General features: G+C 42.6%; 5 protein-coding genes across 5 annotated transcripts; all 5 read right to left on the reverse strand.

Annotated features, from left to right (window-relative positions):
- Nucleotides 1-1,499: 1,499 nt before the first annotated feature.
- On the reverse strand, nt 1,500-3,000 carry LOC122783515 (trace amine-associated receptor 13c-like). Its single transcript, XM_044048347.1, has 2 exons — nt 2,828-3,000; nt 1,500-2,727 (listed from the first exon to the last, which is right to left on the reverse strand). Exons 1-2 carry the CDS (start codon nt 2,998-3,000, stop codon nt 1,926-1,928), a joined length of 975 nt encoding a protein of 324 aa, XP_043904282.1. The 3' UTR covers nt 1,500-1,925.
- A 1,100-nt stretch (nt 3,001-4,100) lies between these two features.
- On the reverse strand, nt 4,101-5,718 carry LOC122765249 (trace amine-associated receptor 13c-like). The gene is made up of 2 exons (XM_044019407.1): nt 5,545-5,718; nt 4,101-5,445 (listed from the first exon to the last, which is right to left on the reverse strand). Exons 1-2 carry the CDS (start codon nt 5,715-5,717, stop codon nt 4,644-4,646), a joined length of 975 nt encoding a protein of 324 aa, XP_043875342.1. The 5' UTR covers nt 5,718; the 3' UTR covers nt 4,101-4,643.
- Nucleotides 5,719-7,567: 1,849 nt separating this feature from the next.
- LOC122765238 (trace amine-associated receptor 13c-like) lies at nt 7,568-9,420 on the reverse strand. The gene is made up of 2 exons (XM_044019392.1): nt 9,012-9,420; nt 7,568-8,912 (listed from the first exon to the last, which is right to left on the reverse strand). Exons 1-2 carry the CDS (start codon nt 9,182-9,184, stop codon nt 8,111-8,113), a joined length of 975 nt encoding a protein of 324 aa, XP_043875327.1. The 5' UTR covers nt 9,185-9,420; the 3' UTR covers nt 7,568-8,110.
- An 808-nt stretch (nt 9,421-10,228) lies between these two features.
- Nucleotides 10,229-11,852, reverse strand: LOC122765261 (trace amine-associated receptor 13c-like). The gene is made up of 2 exons (XM_044019424.1): nt 11,680-11,852; nt 10,229-11,589 (listed from the first exon to the last, which is right to left on the reverse strand). Exons 1-2 carry the CDS (start codon nt 11,850-11,852, stop codon nt 10,788-10,790), a joined length of 975 nt encoding a protein of 324 aa, XP_043875359.1. The 3' UTR covers nt 10,229-10,787.
- A 1,666-nt stretch (nt 11,853-13,518) lies between these two features.
- Nucleotides 13,519-15,027, reverse strand: LOC122765257 (trace amine-associated receptor 13c-like). Its single transcript, XM_044019418.1, has 2 exons — nt 14,834-15,027; nt 13,519-14,743 (listed from the first exon to the last, which is right to left on the reverse strand). Exons 1-2 carry the CDS (start codon nt 15,004-15,006, stop codon nt 13,942-13,944), a joined length of 975 nt encoding a protein of 324 aa, XP_043875353.1. The 5' UTR covers nt 15,007-15,027; the 3' UTR covers nt 13,519-13,941.
- Between the last annotated feature and the right edge of the window lie 1,989 nt (nt 15,028-17,016).

A 17,016-nucleotide genomic window follows, 5' to 3' on the forward strand; every position in this document is an offset into this window, starting at 1 on the left:
TGTGCCTCAGCACTTACCCCTACCCCCAATGTTTTTCAGGTTCACATGTGAGCACCAGTGCCACCATTTTTAGTGTAAGAGTTCACAATGAGCTTAGTGTGTGCAAGCAAATCCTCTTATCTCCACCTCACTTGCAGTATAGCCAGGGGTGTTCCACAGGGGTTAGTCCTCGAGCCACTTTCTTTTTCATTTACATTAACGATGTTGCTCAATCGTTTTGTGACAAAACCGAACAGTTTTTAAACTCAAAAACGAATTTGAAACCCATTACCACTTCTCAAGGTACAGTGATGAATATATCCCAGTACAAATACCTTGGGATTATATTGGATGACTGTCTGTCCTTGTTACAGCTGCTGCTGGCTGCCGTTTAGCGTATATTCATTGTATTGTTTCCATGAGTGATTCTTCCAGGCATGCAAATCCAGCTGTGTGATTCCCTGTTGAGGATTGGTCCTTCTAGAGCAGAGAGCAGAGTGTACTTCCTGCTTCCTGTTCACTGGCATCTGTGATTGATGTGGTTGTGATTCAACGGAGTCGACCAATCAAGACTCTTCATTCAACCCCAACTGCAGTATAAATAGCTTGTGTGCCCTCAGTTCCTGTTGCCTGTGCAAGAAGCCTGTGCTTCCTTGCTTTGGCTGGTCATGTTAAGCCTGGGTTAAAGCTGTACTATTCACAAATACAGGTTTATTCTTTTGCACATATTGCTATATTGTTAGTATTATAATTGTTTAAATAAATGTGAAATTCTTTGGACATGAGTTATTTTCTCGTGGGGAAGGGACGCCATCAATCAAGCTCGCCTAGGGCACCAAATGGTCTAGAACCGCCCCTGGCCAAGTTAGTCTACAAAACATTTTATAATCAGATCTAAATCTAGACTCAGAGCCACGGTCTTGCCTCAGTCCAATTAAATATAAGACCCTGGTTCCTTCTTTGCTTAGGGCCCCCAACATGTCTTGCCATGGCCCTGATAAGAGTTTTAAAACTCTAATGTTACAAGAGAATGTGAAATTGTTCTGTTTTGAATTGCACCTAAATAAATATGCGCCTAAAGACTATAGCATGCGTTGAAACAATACATAACTATAAACAACTTACCAGTTGAGATTATGTTATGTAACACTCTCACACAACAACACACATAACCTGCCTCTCTCCCCCCCACTCTCTCTCTGTTGCTTAAACAATAATTAGAACACGAGGGCTGTAAATTCTCCACTGCAAAATCAATTATTTTGAAATAGTATGTTCATGTTTGAAGGAAATGATAAACACAAAGTAATTCACACATTTCACATTATTTATTTAGATCAGATGAGATGAGATTAGATTCAACTGTATTGTCATTGAAGAAGCAAGTGCAAATTAGAAAGCATAACAGTGTAATATAGTCATGGCTATGGTAAAGTGCAGTATGTGCAAAGCAATGACCCATATGATACAGATGGTATTTACAGTGTGTGTGCATGTGTTAAGGTGGGGTTAAGTGTGTGTGTGCGTGTGTGTGTGTGTGCGCGTGTGCTCATCTGTGTTTGTGTGATTGTCATGAGTTCAACAGCTGTGTGAAAGAATTTCTTCCTCAGTCAGCTGGTTCCTGAGCAGAGACTGCTGAATCTCCACCCTTGGAGGAAGTGTTGTATTGGTTCAAATTAATTTAAATGACCAAACTGTGTAACTAAAGCATGACATTTTGAATGTATTGCTGAAACACTCAGCAAGTTCCTCTTCCTCCTCACCCCTTGTCTCTGCACATGGCCCAAACCAACCATTTTGCACATTCAAATGTAAGCCCAGATTAACCAAATCAAAGAAAACTATGATGCTATTAAGCTAATGTTTGAAAGGATGAGTACCTCAAGTAAAAATATCATATCTAATACACATTACTGTTCCGTTCATAGTCAGTGTCAGGCTCCTTTCTACAGCATGTTGGCCTCACAGGAGTCTCTCCGCAGTAGCTTCAGCGTAACAATGAGTTTAACAGATTTTCTGAACCAGGGGTAGAAAAAGGCATAGATCATAGGGTTTAAACAGGAGTTTAAGAAGAACAGACATATTAAAAAGGCTGAAGATGAAGCGTTTAGCACAGTTTGTTCGTCAACAAGAGTGACACAGAAATATGGGGAGACACATATTAGAAACACAACTATGACGACTCCTAGAGTCCTGGCCGCTTTAATCTCTGACTTTTTAACAGTTACTAGTGTGACGGCTGCAATCTGGGACCGCATGGCACGAGCGTGAGACACAGCCACCAGAAAGACTCTTGTATACAACACAATAATAACAGTAACGGGAACAATGAATGTCAACATTAGATCTGCAAGTCCAGCAATGTAGTTGATGGCAAAGACACAATCTCCTAAACAAGTGTTATACCTGCCTGGATGTTGCAGATTATCACTTAGGTTTAGACCTTGGAAGGATGAAGAGCAAAACCAACTCAAAACAACACAGACTTTAATCCTTCTATGTGTGACTTTAGTGGAGTAAAACAGAGGGTCACAAACAGCCACATAGCGGTCAACAGATATGAGCACCATGGTTCCTACTGAAGAGGAAGTGATGATATAGGCAAATAACTGATACATAACACACACACCGTCTCCAAGGAGCCAGCAGCCGTCTATGAGCATAATCTGAAAGCACAGGAGGAGGCCAACGAGGAAATCTGAGACAGCCAGAGAGAGGAGGAGGATGTTGGTGGGAGTTTGGAGCTGCCTGGAGAAGAAAAACCAGCAGCATGATATCAATGAATGAAGCATAATCAACATTATAATGTGTTTGTTCAACCGTTAAAGTGAATAAAATATTTGGATACCTGAAGTGGGAGATAGAGATGATGACCAGCAGGTTGAGAAACACAGTGAGCAGAGAAAGGGAAGACAGCAGGACGTAAATCAAGATGGCCTCCGAGTGAGAACGCGTTGGTCTCCTGCAGGAGGCGTTGAAGAGATGTGGGAAGCAGAGTTCACTGTTCTCCAAGGTGTCCATCACCAGAGAGAGAGAGAGAGACTCCATCACACAGCTGATTTGCTTACATATCTGCTTTCTACTCCTCTTCTGCTGACGTTTCTCTCTCTAAGGAAATGAACATACAGTGCTTCTTCAAACTTGTTGCGATAGACTGGTAGGGCGTAACTCACTAGCCCTCTAAACAGAGACTTTTTTTGGGCACACTTCAAACAAAAAGGGCTAGGTAGAGACACTGTATGGACAAAAGTGTTTCACTGCACCTGTTAAGTATTTGACTGCCTCGGACAGAGCCCTGACCTCAACCCCATCGAGTACCTGTGTAAGCCAGGCTCCAATGATTCAAGATTCTTTATTGTTATTATGCAAGCATAACTAAATTTCTTCCCGACACTCTTAGCACTCATTAAAATGTCATAAATAGATAAAAGGCACTTTTAGAATAATAAAAAAGTAGAAAACAGAAAACAAGGAAAATGTAAGGCAATGAAAGGCAATCGTAACGCTTCAGCATTTTGGACAATGTTATGCTTCCAACGTTGTGGCGATCGTTTGATGAACGCCCTTTTCTATTCCAACATGTCCCAGCGCACAAAGCAAAGACATGGTTTGACTTTGAGTTTGGTGTGGGAGAACTTGACCTGACCTCAACCCCATCGATCACCTTTGGGAAGAACTGGAATAGAGATTGTGAGCCAGGCCTTCTTGTCCAACATCAGTGTCTCACCTCATTAATGTTCTACAGAATGAATGGACACAAATTTTCCATAGAAAGACGAAGAGTGGAAGAGAGCCTGTTGGTGTAATGGTCAGACATCTGATTATTTTTGTCCATTTAGTGTATTTCCCAACAATCAACCGAATTCAAGAAAGATAATGTTGGATGGAGGGGGTTGAGCTAGTACCAAACTCTGTTTTTTATGGCAGGTTTTTAAGTTGTTTTCCAGCCGAGATTGCATCACTCAACAAACACACACTCTCTCCCTCTCTCCCTCTCCCCCACTCCCTCAGTCACACACACGGTTTAGCTTTGTTGTTTCCGGTCATCTTGCTTAAAAATGAATTACAACCAAAATGGGTGTAAATGCTGAATTGCTAAATAAATTCAAGATAAGATAACATATGTTAAGATGAGTCCTTTTATTGGTCCCTTTACAGAGTAATGTACAGTGTCACAGCAGTAAATACATATGCGGCTTAAACATTCAGCAAATTCCTCTTCCTCAGACCTGGGGCTCAATCCCACTTCACCCCTTGTCGTTGCACATGTACTGTAAGCCTCGGGTGTCTAAATTCTTTTTGCGTTAAAGGGGTAAGGTATTTCACCTTACCCCTTTACCGCAGCAAGAATTGAGAGGTCAACCAGGCCTCCAAATGGGGATTTTTCTGGGAGGCACTTTAAATGGCAGGTTAGGAAATATGTTTAAGTAACTAAATCAAAGAAAACTAGTCTTACTGGCATGATGTTAATGTTGGAAAGAACGATGTGTACCTGTACATGTTTGCGGCTACATACCATAATCTGGTTCACTAGTGGCAGCGAAGAATAAAAGCTTTCTAGCAATCTCTAGCAAAAAATTATCATGTCTGCTTTCTTTACATTTGTGGTTCAAACATTCATAAATATAATTAAATACACATCACTTTTAGGGTCAGGCTCCTTTCTACAGCATGTTGGCCTCACAGGAGTCTCTCTGCAGTAGCTTCAGTGTAACAATGACTTTAACAGATTTTCTAAACCAGGGGTAGAAAAAGGCATAGATCACAGGGTTTAAACAGGAGTTTAAGTAGAACAGACATATTACAAAGGCTGAAGATGAAGCGTTTAGCACAGTTTGTTCGCCGACAAGAGTGACACAGAAAAATGGGCAGACACAGAATAGAAACACAACTATGACGACTCCGAGAGTCCTGGCCGCTTTAATCTCTGACTTTTTAACAGTTACTAGTGTGACGGCTGCAATCTGGGACCGCATGGCACGAGCGTGGGACACAGCCACCACAAACACTCTTGTATACAACACAATAATAACAGTAATGGGACCAACGAAGGTCAAAATAAGATCTGCAAGTCCAGCAATGTAGTTAATGACAATGATACACTCTCCTAAACAAGTGTTATACCTGCCTGGATGTTGCAGATAATCACTTAGGTTTAGACTTTGGAAGGATGAAGAGCAAAACCAGCTCAAAGCAACACAGACTTTAATCCTTCTATGTGTGATTTTAGTGGAGTAAAACATAGGCTCACAAATAGCCACATAGCGGTCAACAGATATGAGCACCATGGTTCCTACTGAGGAAGAGGTGATTATATATGACAAATATTGATACACAACACACACACCGTCTCCGAGGAGCCAGCAGCCGTCTATGAGCATAATCTGAAAGCACATGAGGAAACCAACGAGGAAATCTGAGACAGCCAGGGAGAGGAGGAGGGTGTTGGTGGGAGTTTGGAGCTGCCTGGAGAAGAAAAACCAACAACACGAGTCAGTGAATGAAGCATCATCAACATTATAATATGTATGTCCAACCGTTAAAGTGAATAAAATATTTGGCTACCTGAAGTGGGAGACAGAGATGATGACCAGCAAGTTGAGAAACACAGTGAGCAGAGAAAGGGAAGACAGCAGGACGTAAATCAAAATGGCCTCCGAGTGAGAACGCTTCGGCCTCCTGCAGGAGGCGTTGAGGAGATGTGGGAAACAGAGTTCACTGTTCTCCAAGGTCTCCATCACCAGAGAGAGAGAGAGAGAGAGAGACTCCATCCCACAGCTGATTGACTTATTTATTTGTTGTCCACTCCTCCTCTGGTGACGTTTCCCTCTCTAAGGAAATGGCCATACAGTGCTTCCCTAACCTCAACCCCATCAGGCACCCGTGGGAAGAACTGGAATAGAGATTGTAAGCCAGGCTCCAATGAAGTGCAATCGAAACACTTCAGCATACCAAGACTTTGTAGCAACAGTTTGGGAAGGCCCTTTGCTATTCCAACATGACTGTGTCCCAGTGCACAAAGCAAAAACTATGAAGACATGGTTTGACTTTGAGTTTGGTGTGTGGAAGAACTTGACTATGGGTTAGAGCCCTGACCTTCAACCATCAAGCACCAGGCTCTCTGGCTAACCTCATTAATGTTCCACAGAATGAATGGACACAAATTCCCATAGAAAGATTTGTAAATCTTGAGGAAAGTCTTCCAAGAAGAGTGGAAGCTGTTATAGCTGCAAAAGGGAGAACCAACTCCATATTTAAGTACTCTATATGTATTTGAATACATCATTACAGTCCCTGTTGGTGTAATATACGTTTGTCCATTTAGTGTATTTCCCAACAATCCCCCAAAAGTGCTACTAACATACCAATAATGTTGGAATGGGGAGGGGGGCGAAGTAGCACCAAACTTTGCCATACTGCACTGTGAGTCCATTGCTTTGCCTTGCTGGCACTTCACTCTGGGTGCCCACACACATATATTATCATGTTCTCTTCCATTCTGAGCAAGTACGTGACGTCATCCAGAGAATCTCGATGCTGACTGGTCTTCGTGTCAATGAGAATTCTTTGCCAAACATGAACATTTTCAACTCGAGCGTTGGCGCAAACGACGCGTTGCGCCACTTGTACAATTCGCTCCACAAGGCCAGCGCGAGAGTGACGTCGACTCGCGTCTGTGCATTGACTTTCTATGCACAGACACTGTATGGACAAAAGTGTTTCACTGCACCTGTTAAGTATTTGACTGCCTCGGACAGAGCCCTGACCTCAACCCCATCGAGTACCTGTGTAAGCCAGGCTCCAATGATTCAAGATTCTTTATTGTTATTATGCAAGCATAACTAAATTTCTTCCCGACACTCTTAGCACTCATTAAAATGTCATAAATAGATAAAAGGCACTTTTAGAATAATAAAAAAGTAGAAAACAGAAAACAAGGAAAATGTAAGGCAATGAAAGGCAATCGTAACGCTTCAGCATTTTGGACAATGTTATGCTTCCAACGTTGTGGCGATCGTTTGATGAACGCCCTTTTCTATTCCAACATGTCCCAGCTCACAAAGCAAAGACATGGTTTGACTTTGAGTTTGGTGTGGAAGAACTTGACCTGACCTCAACCCCATCGATCACCTTTGGGAAGAACTGGAATAGAGATTGTGAGCCAGGCCTTCTTGTCCAACATCAGTGTCTCACCTCATTAATGTTCTACAGAATGAATGGACACAAATTTTCCATAGAAAGACGAAGAGTGGAAGAGAGCCTGTTGGTGTAATGGTCAGACATCTGATTATTTTTGTCCATTTAGTGTATTTCCCAACAATCAACCGAATTCAAGAAAGATAATGTTGGATGGAGGGGGTTGAGCTAGTACCAAACTCTGTTTTTTATGGCAGGTTTTTAAGTTGTTTTCCAGCCGAGATTGCATCACTCAACAAACACACACTCTCTCCCTCTCTCCCTCTCCCCCACTCCCTCAGTCACACACACGGCTTAGCTTTGTTGTTTCCGGTCATCTTGCTTAAAAATGAATTACAACCAAAATGGGTGTAAATGCTGAATTGCTAAATAAATTCAAGATAAGATAACATATGTTAAGATGAGTCCTTTTATTGGTCCCTTTACAGAGTAATGTACAGTGTCACAGCAGTAAATACATATGCGGCTTAAACATTCAGCAAATTCCTCTTCCTCAGACCTGGGGCTCAATCCCACTTCACCCCTTGTCGTTGCACATGTACTGTAAGCCTCGGGTGTCTAAATTCTTGTTGCGGTAAAGGGGTAAGGTATTTCACCTTACCCCTTTACCGCAGCAAGAATTGAGAGGTCAACCAGGCCTCCAAATGGGGGTTTTTCTGGGAGGCACTTTAAATGGCAGGTTAGGAAATATGTTTAAGTAACTAAATCGAAGAAAACTAGTCTAACTGGCATGATGTTAATGTTGGAAAGAACGATGTGTACCTGTACGTGTTTGCGGCTACATACCATAATCTGGTTCACAGGTGGCAGCGAAGAATAAAAGCTTTCTAGCAATCTCTAGCAAAAATGTATCATGTCTGCTTTCTTTACATTTGTGGTTCAGACATTCATAAATATAATTAAATACACATCACTTTTAGGGTCAGGCTCCTTTCTACAGCATGTTGGCCTCACAGGAGTCTCTCTGCAGTAGCTTCAGTGTAACAATGACTTTAACAGATTTTCTAAACCAGGGGTAAAAGAAGGCATAGATCACAGGGTTTAAACAGGAGTTTAAGTAGAACAGACATATTACAAAGGCTGAAGATGAAGCGTTTAGCACAGTTTGTTCGCCGACAAGAGTGACACAGAAAAATGGGCAGACACAGAATAGAAACACAACTATGACGACTCCGAGAGTCCTGGCCGCTTTAATCTCTGACTTTTTAACAGTTACTAGTGTGACGGCTGCAATCTGGGACCGCATGGCACGAGCGTGAGACACAGCCACCACAAAGACCCTTGTATACAACACAATAATAACAGTAATGGGACCAACGAAGGTCAAAATAAGATCTGCAAGTCCAGCAATGTAGTTAATGACAATGATACACTCTCCTAAACAAGTGTTATACCTGCCTGGATGTTGCAGATTATCACTTAGGTTTAGACTTTGGAAGGATGAAGAGCAAAACCAACTCAAAGCAACACAGACTTTAATCCTTCTATGTGTGATTTTAGTGGAGTAAAACATAGGCTCACAAATAGCCACATAGCGGTCAACAGATATGAGCACCATGGTTCCTATTGAGGAAGAGGTGATTATATATGACAAATATTGATACACAACACACACACCGTCTCCGAGGAGCCAGCAGCCGTCTATGAGCATAATCTGAAAGCACATGAGGAAACCAACGAGGAAATCTGAGACAGCCAGGGAGAGGAGGAGGGTGTTGGTGGGAGTTTGGAGCTGCCTGGAGAAGAAAAACCAACAACACGAGTCAGTGAATGAAGCATCATCAACATTATAATGTGTATGTCCAACCGTTAAAGTGAATAAAATATTTGGCTACCTGAAGTGGGAGATAGAGATGATGACCAGCAGGTTGAGAAACACAGTGAGCAGAGAAAGGGAAGACAGCAGGACGTAAATCAAGATGGCCTCCGAGTGAGAACGCTTTGGCCTCCTGCAGGAGGCGTTGAGGAGATGTGGGAAACAGAGTTCACTGTTCTCCAAGGTCTCCATCACCAGAGAGAGAGAGAGAGAGAGACTCCATCCCACAGCTGATTGACTTATTTATTTGTTGTCCACTCCTCTGGTGACGTTTCCCTCTCTAAGGAAATGGACATACAGTGCTTCCCTAACCTCAACCCCATCAGGCACCCGTGGGATGAACTGGAATAGAGATTGTAAGCCAGGCTCCAATGAAGTGCAATCGAAACGCTTCAGCATACCAAGACTTTGTGGCAACAGTTTGGGAAGGCCCTTTGCTATTCCAACATGACTGTGTCCCAGTGCACAAAGCAAAAACTATGAAGACATGGTTTGACTTTGAGTTTGGTGTGTGGAAGAACTTGACTATGGGTTAGAGCCCTGACCTTCAACCATCAAGCACCAGGCTCTCTTGCTAACCTCATTAATGTTCCACAGAATGAATGGACACAAATTCCCATAGAAAGATTTGTAAATCTTGAGGAAAATCTTCCAAGAAGAGTGGAAGCTGTTATAGCTGCAAAAGGGAGAACCAAGGGAATGGGGAGGGTGCCGTACTGCACTGTGAGTCCATTGCTTTGCCTTGCTGGCACTTCACTCCGGGTGCCCACACACATATATTATCATGTTCTCTTCCATTCTGAGCAAGTACGTGACGTCATCCAGAGAATCTCGATGCTGACTGGTCTTTGTGTCAATGAGAATTATTTGCCAAACATGAACATTTTCAACTCGAGCGTGACTTTCTATGTAAACTTGTCCCGTGTAAACGCAGCATCAAGTTGAACCTTTACATGACCCACAATGCAGTTCAGCAACGCTTGACACTGCTTCATTCAAAGAGAATGAAAAGTGTTTCAGTTGATGCCTCTGTTTGCGTACGTGTGAGTCTACCAGGATAAGATAAGAACTGTAAAATGTGTGGATTATTAAGCAGTAATCATATTTCTAAGATGTCGTAGACGTAAATAAGTACGGATTTATTTATTTGTTCATTTGTTTGTTTATTCTAGGTGTATTTTAGGATTGTTTTGATCAGTGGCTACAAATGTGTTTTTCCTTGTGCCCCTGCTGGCCTGTTTATGTTAGTGCACCATTTTCTTTCTCCTGAAAATGACAGATCAAGTAATGATTAATAATGTTTTACTCTTGTTACTCATCAGTCTGTCTCTCCAGCTCTGTATCATTGCAGGAGTTAGGCCACAGTGTCTAAGGTGTAACCACAGTAGTCTTATTCACAAAGTAATCCACAGAGTATGCATCGTGTGTTGACTCCAGTCAAAGTGATGATGAGTCAGCTATACTTAAAAAAACTAACATTTATTTAAGGTTTTTTTTTGTTTTTTTTATTGCATGGCCAGTTTCTACGCACATTTCCATAAAGCACGTTTACTTCATTTGACTCCAGAACCTTCCAGAAAAAAATATGTTAACACTAACAGTAATTTCTATGCATTTGCCGTTAACATTTGACCTTCACTGACCTTCATCTTTGAATGTGTTTTAGTCACAAAATGTCTTCTTCTTCTTCAATGGCGACGTACAAACATCGCCATTAAAGATACAGACTTATCTAAGAAATAAATAATTTGGTCAACATGTAGAATAGAAACAGTCAAGCAACAAATGCACCTTTCTACAGCAGGTTGGCCTCACATGAGTCTCTCTGCAGCAGCTTCAGTGTCACAATAAGTCTGACAGATTTTCTAAACCAGGGGTAGAAAAAGGCGTAGATTATAGGATTCAAACAGGAGTTTGAAAAGATCATAAATATGACAAAAGCAGCGGTTGAAAAATTGATCACAGTGTCTTCACCACCAACAGTGACGAAGTAAAACGGGAGGAAAAACATGAGAAACACAACTATAACAACTCCGAGAGTCCTGGCCGCTTTAATCTCTGACCTTTTAACAGTTACTAGTGTGACGGCTGCAATCTGGGACCGCATGGCACGAGCGTGAGACACTGCCACCACAAACACTCTTGTATACAACACGACAATAACAGTAACAGGAACTATGAAGTTCAATATGAGATCTGCAAGCCCGGCAATGTAGTTCACGGCAATGATGCACTCTCCGATGCAGCTGTTATACCTGCCTGGTTCAATCAGATTATCACCCAGATTCATAGTTTGGAAAGCAAAAGACCAAAACCAAATCAAAGCAATGCAGATCTTAACTCTTTTCATTGTGATTTTTGTGGAGTACAACAGAGGATCACAAATAGCCACGTAGCGGTCAACAGATATGAGCACCATGGTTCCTACTGAGGCAGCAGTGATGATATATGCAAAATACTGATACGTGACACACACACGGTCACTGAGGAGCCAGCAGCCGTCTATGAGCATAATCTGAAAGCACATGAGGAGACCAACGAGGAAATCTGAGGCGGCCAGAGAGAGGAGGAGGAGGTTGGTGGGAGTTTGGAGCTGCCTGGAGAAGAAAGACCAACAACATGATATCAATGAACAAAACTATAGCGTTCACAACTTTCTCTACGACGAACAACAAATATGTGTCTACTTGAAGTGGGAGATAGAGATGATGACCAGCAGGTTGAGGAACACAGTGAGCAGAGAAACAAAGGACAGCAGGATGAAAATCACCACAGCCTCAGTTTGAGAACGCTTCGGCTTCCTGCAGGAGGCGTTGAAGAGATGCGGGAAGCAAAGTTCACTGTTCTCCAAGGTCTCCATCACCTCTCGTCTCTGAAGAGGTCTCTGTCATACACCTGATTTATGTCTGTCCTTTCTCTGTTATCCCTCCTCTTACATCACTCCGCTGATGTGTTTTTGTCTCCAAAGGAATGCAAATGTTTCTGTTCCTCCCCTCCTCCCCTTTTTCTTTCTTACCTTCCACTTCCTCCTCATAATTTTTAAAGGTCCAATGTGCAAAATGTTTTGGGGGTGGGGGGTTATTGGCTGTTTTTGTTTTTGTACCCTTACATTAATCCTTTTACTTGTATTTTAGGCAAGGGCCTAGGCAGCCATTTTGTGCAGAAGCAGCCAGTAGAAACATGTGGCACTTTTTCATGATACAGTTCAAGCACTACTCGGCTTGGTTTGACTCTGTTTTTTTTTGCTTTTCCATTCAGTATAATACCTGGTGCCTGGTGCTTTTTTTGGTTCCTGCCAGTTTTGTTTTAGACGAGAATGGACGTAGATGTTAGTGGGTGATCTGTCAGATGCACATTTCTGCTTATTGTGCGCGTAATCTGTCAATTAAAACCTAAAAATCCCTTGGTCCACGTTTCAAGACAGGTCGGGTGGGTTGCCGACATCGCCACCAACCCCTGACGCCCGATTTATGTGGGCCGCTCCCCGCCCTGGCGACGCAACGCAGTTGGGGCGCATTGAGGACAGTCCACTTCGATCAACATTAGCACCAGGGGCAGAGGGACCCTGTCCCCCGGGTCCACCAACAACCCTCGGTGAGGGGGGCAGCCGGTGGGTGGGAAAAGACACATCGAGTACATATGTCCACGGCCCCGGGGGGCAGTGTGGTTGCTGTACAGCAGACGGCCGGAGCCGCCTGCCACCTTCGCCCCAAGCCTTTCCAAGCCGACCTAGAGCCGGTCGCAGCTCACCACTGGCGGAGGAAATTTCATTTTCACATTTTAGTCCAAAAGACTAAGACTGAGACTAAATCTAAAATGGCTGCCAAAAACAACACTGGTTCCTGCTCTTGCAGGCATGGGCACAAATTCCCATAGAAAGACTCGGAGCACAGTGTGGCCGCCGGCAAGTACGTGACGTCATCCGGAGAATCTCAATGTTGACTGGTCTTTGCGGCAATGAGGTATCTTTGCAAAACACATGAACATTTTTAACTCGAGCGTTGGCGCAAATGACCCGTTGCGCCGCTTGCACATTTCGCTCCACAAGGCCAACCCGAGATTTGCGTCTACTCGTGTCTTAGCATTAACTTACTATGTAAACATGACCCACAATGCAGTTCAGCAACGCTTGACGCTGCTTCATTCAAAGATAAGGTTTCAGTTGATGCCTCTGCTGCATTATGTGTGTCTGCCAGGATAAAATAATCATATTCCTATAATGTTGCAGACGTAAGTTTGTTTATTCTAGGTGTATTTTAGGATTTTTTTAATCAGTGGCTACAAACCTCTTTTTCCTTGCGGCCCTGCTGGCCTGTTTATGTTAGTGCACCATTGTCCAGACTAGAGCAAGGACAACATTTTATGATCAGCTCTGTAGGAGACTGCAACTGCAATAAACTAGATCCAGAGACACGACCTTGTTAAGCCCCCTCTGGTCCTAGGGCCCCCTTAAACTCTTTTTGCTAAATAATTAATTACAACCAGTGTGGCTGTAAATGCTCAACTGTTAAATAAAAACAAGATAATGTAAGTTAAGTCATTTATTGGTCCCTTCAAAGAGTAATGTACAATATTAGAGCAGCAAACATAGTCCAAAGTGACGGTAATAAATAAAAAGCATGCATTTTAACATGTATGAATACACAATTATGGAAAAATAAGAAGTAATAACTCATAGGAAGTTCATTTTCATGGTGAGTATATAGAGGATTGAACAACGATATTGCAGTGATAGGGAAATTCAAATACAAGCTTCTAATATAATAGCACTGTTTTCTGCAAAGGTTTGTTCAAATGATTTAAGCTCCAGTCAAAGTGAAGGTTTTTTATTTTATATTTCTGTGTATTCAGTGGGTTGCTTCACAGTAATTTGTATTTTTAAGTATAACAATAGTATAACAATAGTATAACCAAGTTAGTCAACTACAATACAAGAAATATGCACCTTTCTACAGCAGGTTGGCCTCACATGAGTCTCTCTGCAGCAGCTTCAGTGTAATAATAAGTCTGACAGATTTTCTAAACCAGGGGTAGAAAAAGGCGTAGATTATAGGATTCAAACAGGAGTTTAAGAAGATCATAAATATGACAAAAGCAGCGGTTGAAAAATTGATCACAGTGTCTTCACCCCCAACGGTGACACAGAAAAACGGGAGGAAACACAACAGGAACACAACTATAACAACTCCGAGAGTCCTGGCCGCTTTAATCTCGGACTTTTTAACAGTTACTAGTGTGACGGCTGCAATCTGGGACCGCATGGCACGAGCGTGAGACACAGCCACCACAAACACTCTTGTATACAACACGACAATAACAGTAACAGGAACTATGAAGTTCAATATGAGATCTGCAAGCCCGGCAATATAGTTCACGGCAATGATGCACTCTCCGATGCAGCTGTTATACCTGCCTGGTTCTTTCAGATTATCACTCAGATTCATAGTTTGGAAAGCAAAAGACCAAAACCAAATCAAACCGATGCAGATCTTAACTCTTTTCATTGTGATTTTTGTGGAGTACAACAGAGGATCACAAATAGCCACGTAGCGGTCAACAGATATGAGCACCATGGTTCCTACTGAGGCAGCAGTGATGATATATGCCAAATATTGATACGTGACACACACACGGTCACTGAGGAGCCAGCAGCCGTCTATGAGCATAATCTGAAAGCACATGAGGAGACCAACGAGGAAATCTGAGGCGGCCAGAGAGAGGAGGAGGAGGTTGGTGGGAGTTTGGAGCTGCCTGGAGAAGAAAGACCAACAACATGATATCAGTGAACGAAACAATAGTGTTCACAACTTTCTCTACGACGAACAACAAATATGTGTCTACTTGAAGTGGGAGATAGAGATGATGACCAGCAGGTTGAGGAACACAGTGAGCAGAGAAACAAAGGACAGCAGGATGAAAATCACCACAGCCTCAGTTTGAGAACGCTTCGGCTTCCTGCAGGAGGCGTTGAAGAGATGCGGGAAGCAAAGTTCACTGTTCTCCAAGGTCTCCATCACCTCTCGTTTCTGAAGAGGTCTCTGTCATACACCTGATTTATGTCTGTCCTTTCTCTGTTATCCCTCCTCTTACATCACTCCACTGATGTGTTTTTGTCTCCAAAGGAATGCAAATTTTTCTGTTCCTCCACAAACATAAACATTAACCCCGCCCCTCCTTTTGCTTTCTTACCCTCCACTTCCTCCTCATATTCTTTAAACGTCCAATGTGCAAAATGTAGTGTGGGGTGGTTTCTAGGCGGTTGTTGTTTTTGTACCCTTACAATAATCCTTTTACTTGAACTTTAGGCAAGGGCCTTGTTTCACGGAGGCAGCCAAACACGTGGCACTTTTTCATGATGCTCGTCACCCGATAGTATCTGGTGCTTTTTCTTGGTTCCTGCTCTTGCGAGGTTCCAAGCGAGCTGAGCCAAGCCACCAATTGGTCACAAACACTGGAGGACATTGAGGCAATGGTGTATTTTTGCCGACAGCAGCCATGTACGCTGGCTGTCACACTCTCGCCGTTTTTTAAAAATGTCAGGTTCGATTCCTGTGTCCTGTGTTCCTCGTGACTCTTCCAGTGACGGCACTCTCCGATCAGTCTGTTGAGGTCACATTTTAGAATCGGCTTTAGAACTTTGCCAGAGCAGATACCAAAAGAAGCACCAGGAAACAAATACTAATACCTAAGCCTCAAAATGTCTTGTCAAAAACTTGTTTTGCTTATTTTAACCATAAAAGGGCCAGAAAATGTCCTGTAACTACCCATTTTCTCCAGAATAAGTTTCAATATCTGGCAGTTATGCACAGTTGTTAAAGAGCTAATGGAAAAGCAAAAAAAAGAATGAGCACAGTCAAGTCGCGCCGAGTAGTTTAGTCTAGATCTTTATGATTGAAAAGTGCCATAAATTAAAAGGTCCACTTCAGCTTCCTGGCCAGAACCACACTCTCAGCCAGCACTGCAACCAGATCTCACAATACACTCAACAAAGGGAGAGCTGCTCATGTTTTAGAACCGACAAAAGTCCGGGTTGTGTGTATCACACATTCTAGCACCGGTGTGTCCACAAGAACATGAACGTAACTTCCAGCAAGGAGGCTGAAGCAGACTTTTGGGCTAAAACCATGGTGTAAACAACCTCTGATTTGAATGTGGTTGCTTTCAAACACTTCGGAAGCAGTACTGACACATTTCCTTCTGTTGGTATTTTTATTATTTGAATAAGTGGCCACTATTTTCTTGAAACCACATCAGGAACCTAAACGTCCATTGGCTTTGCGATGAGTCAATGCACAGTTTAATCGAGCTAAGGCCAGCAACTGGACAACTTGCCAAGTCCGAGAAAATCGATTTATTGGCCGTGTACCTCTGACTCCTCCTCGGTAGGTGGCGCTGTATTTCTCCATAGGCCAGTGTGTATTGAATGAGTATCACTGAAAAACAACAAAGTGAACGGCGATGGATGGTGTTGTGGTTCTGTATGTTTCATACCTGCTGTACACGTTAATGAGATCTATATTAGATGGAGCATGGCTCTTGTGGTTGCGGTGTTGTCTGAAGTTGATTTCCTGCAACAGTGCTGCAGTATACACGTCGTCTCCTTCTACCTCCAGGTCAAAAACCGGGGAGGAAATGTTGGTGCATGAGCAGAACGTTAATCCCGACTCCAGTCGGACTAATCGTATACATGCAAGAGTAATCATACTATCACTTATTTAATTATGTTAGACCGACTAAGACTAACGTGTTTACATAACGTAAAGAAAACCAAATTATTCTTTTGTCCAACTAAATTCTATCCCTTCACAGTGACAAGTTTAAGTCAAAAAGTTGTCCGTTTCACCTCTAATGAAATGAAAAATACAATTTTATTGAAGGACTTTTGTCTAAATGTCAGCAAATGTTTGAACTCTTTTGTCCAAGGAGAAAGCAGACAAGTTATTCTGTGCCTTAACTTTTTGCTATGCTAACTATGCGTCAACACACACACACACACACACACACTTTCTCCCCGACTGACTCGA

Source organism: Solea senegalensis, linkage group LG2 (genome assembly GCF_019176455.1).
Source record: "Solea senegalensis isolate Sse05_10M linkage group LG2, IFAPA_SoseM_1, whole genome shotgun sequence".
In the NCBI taxonomy this organism is placed as follows: domain Eukaryota; kingdom Metazoa; phylum Chordata; class Actinopteri; order Pleuronectiformes; family Soleidae; genus Solea; species Solea senegalensis.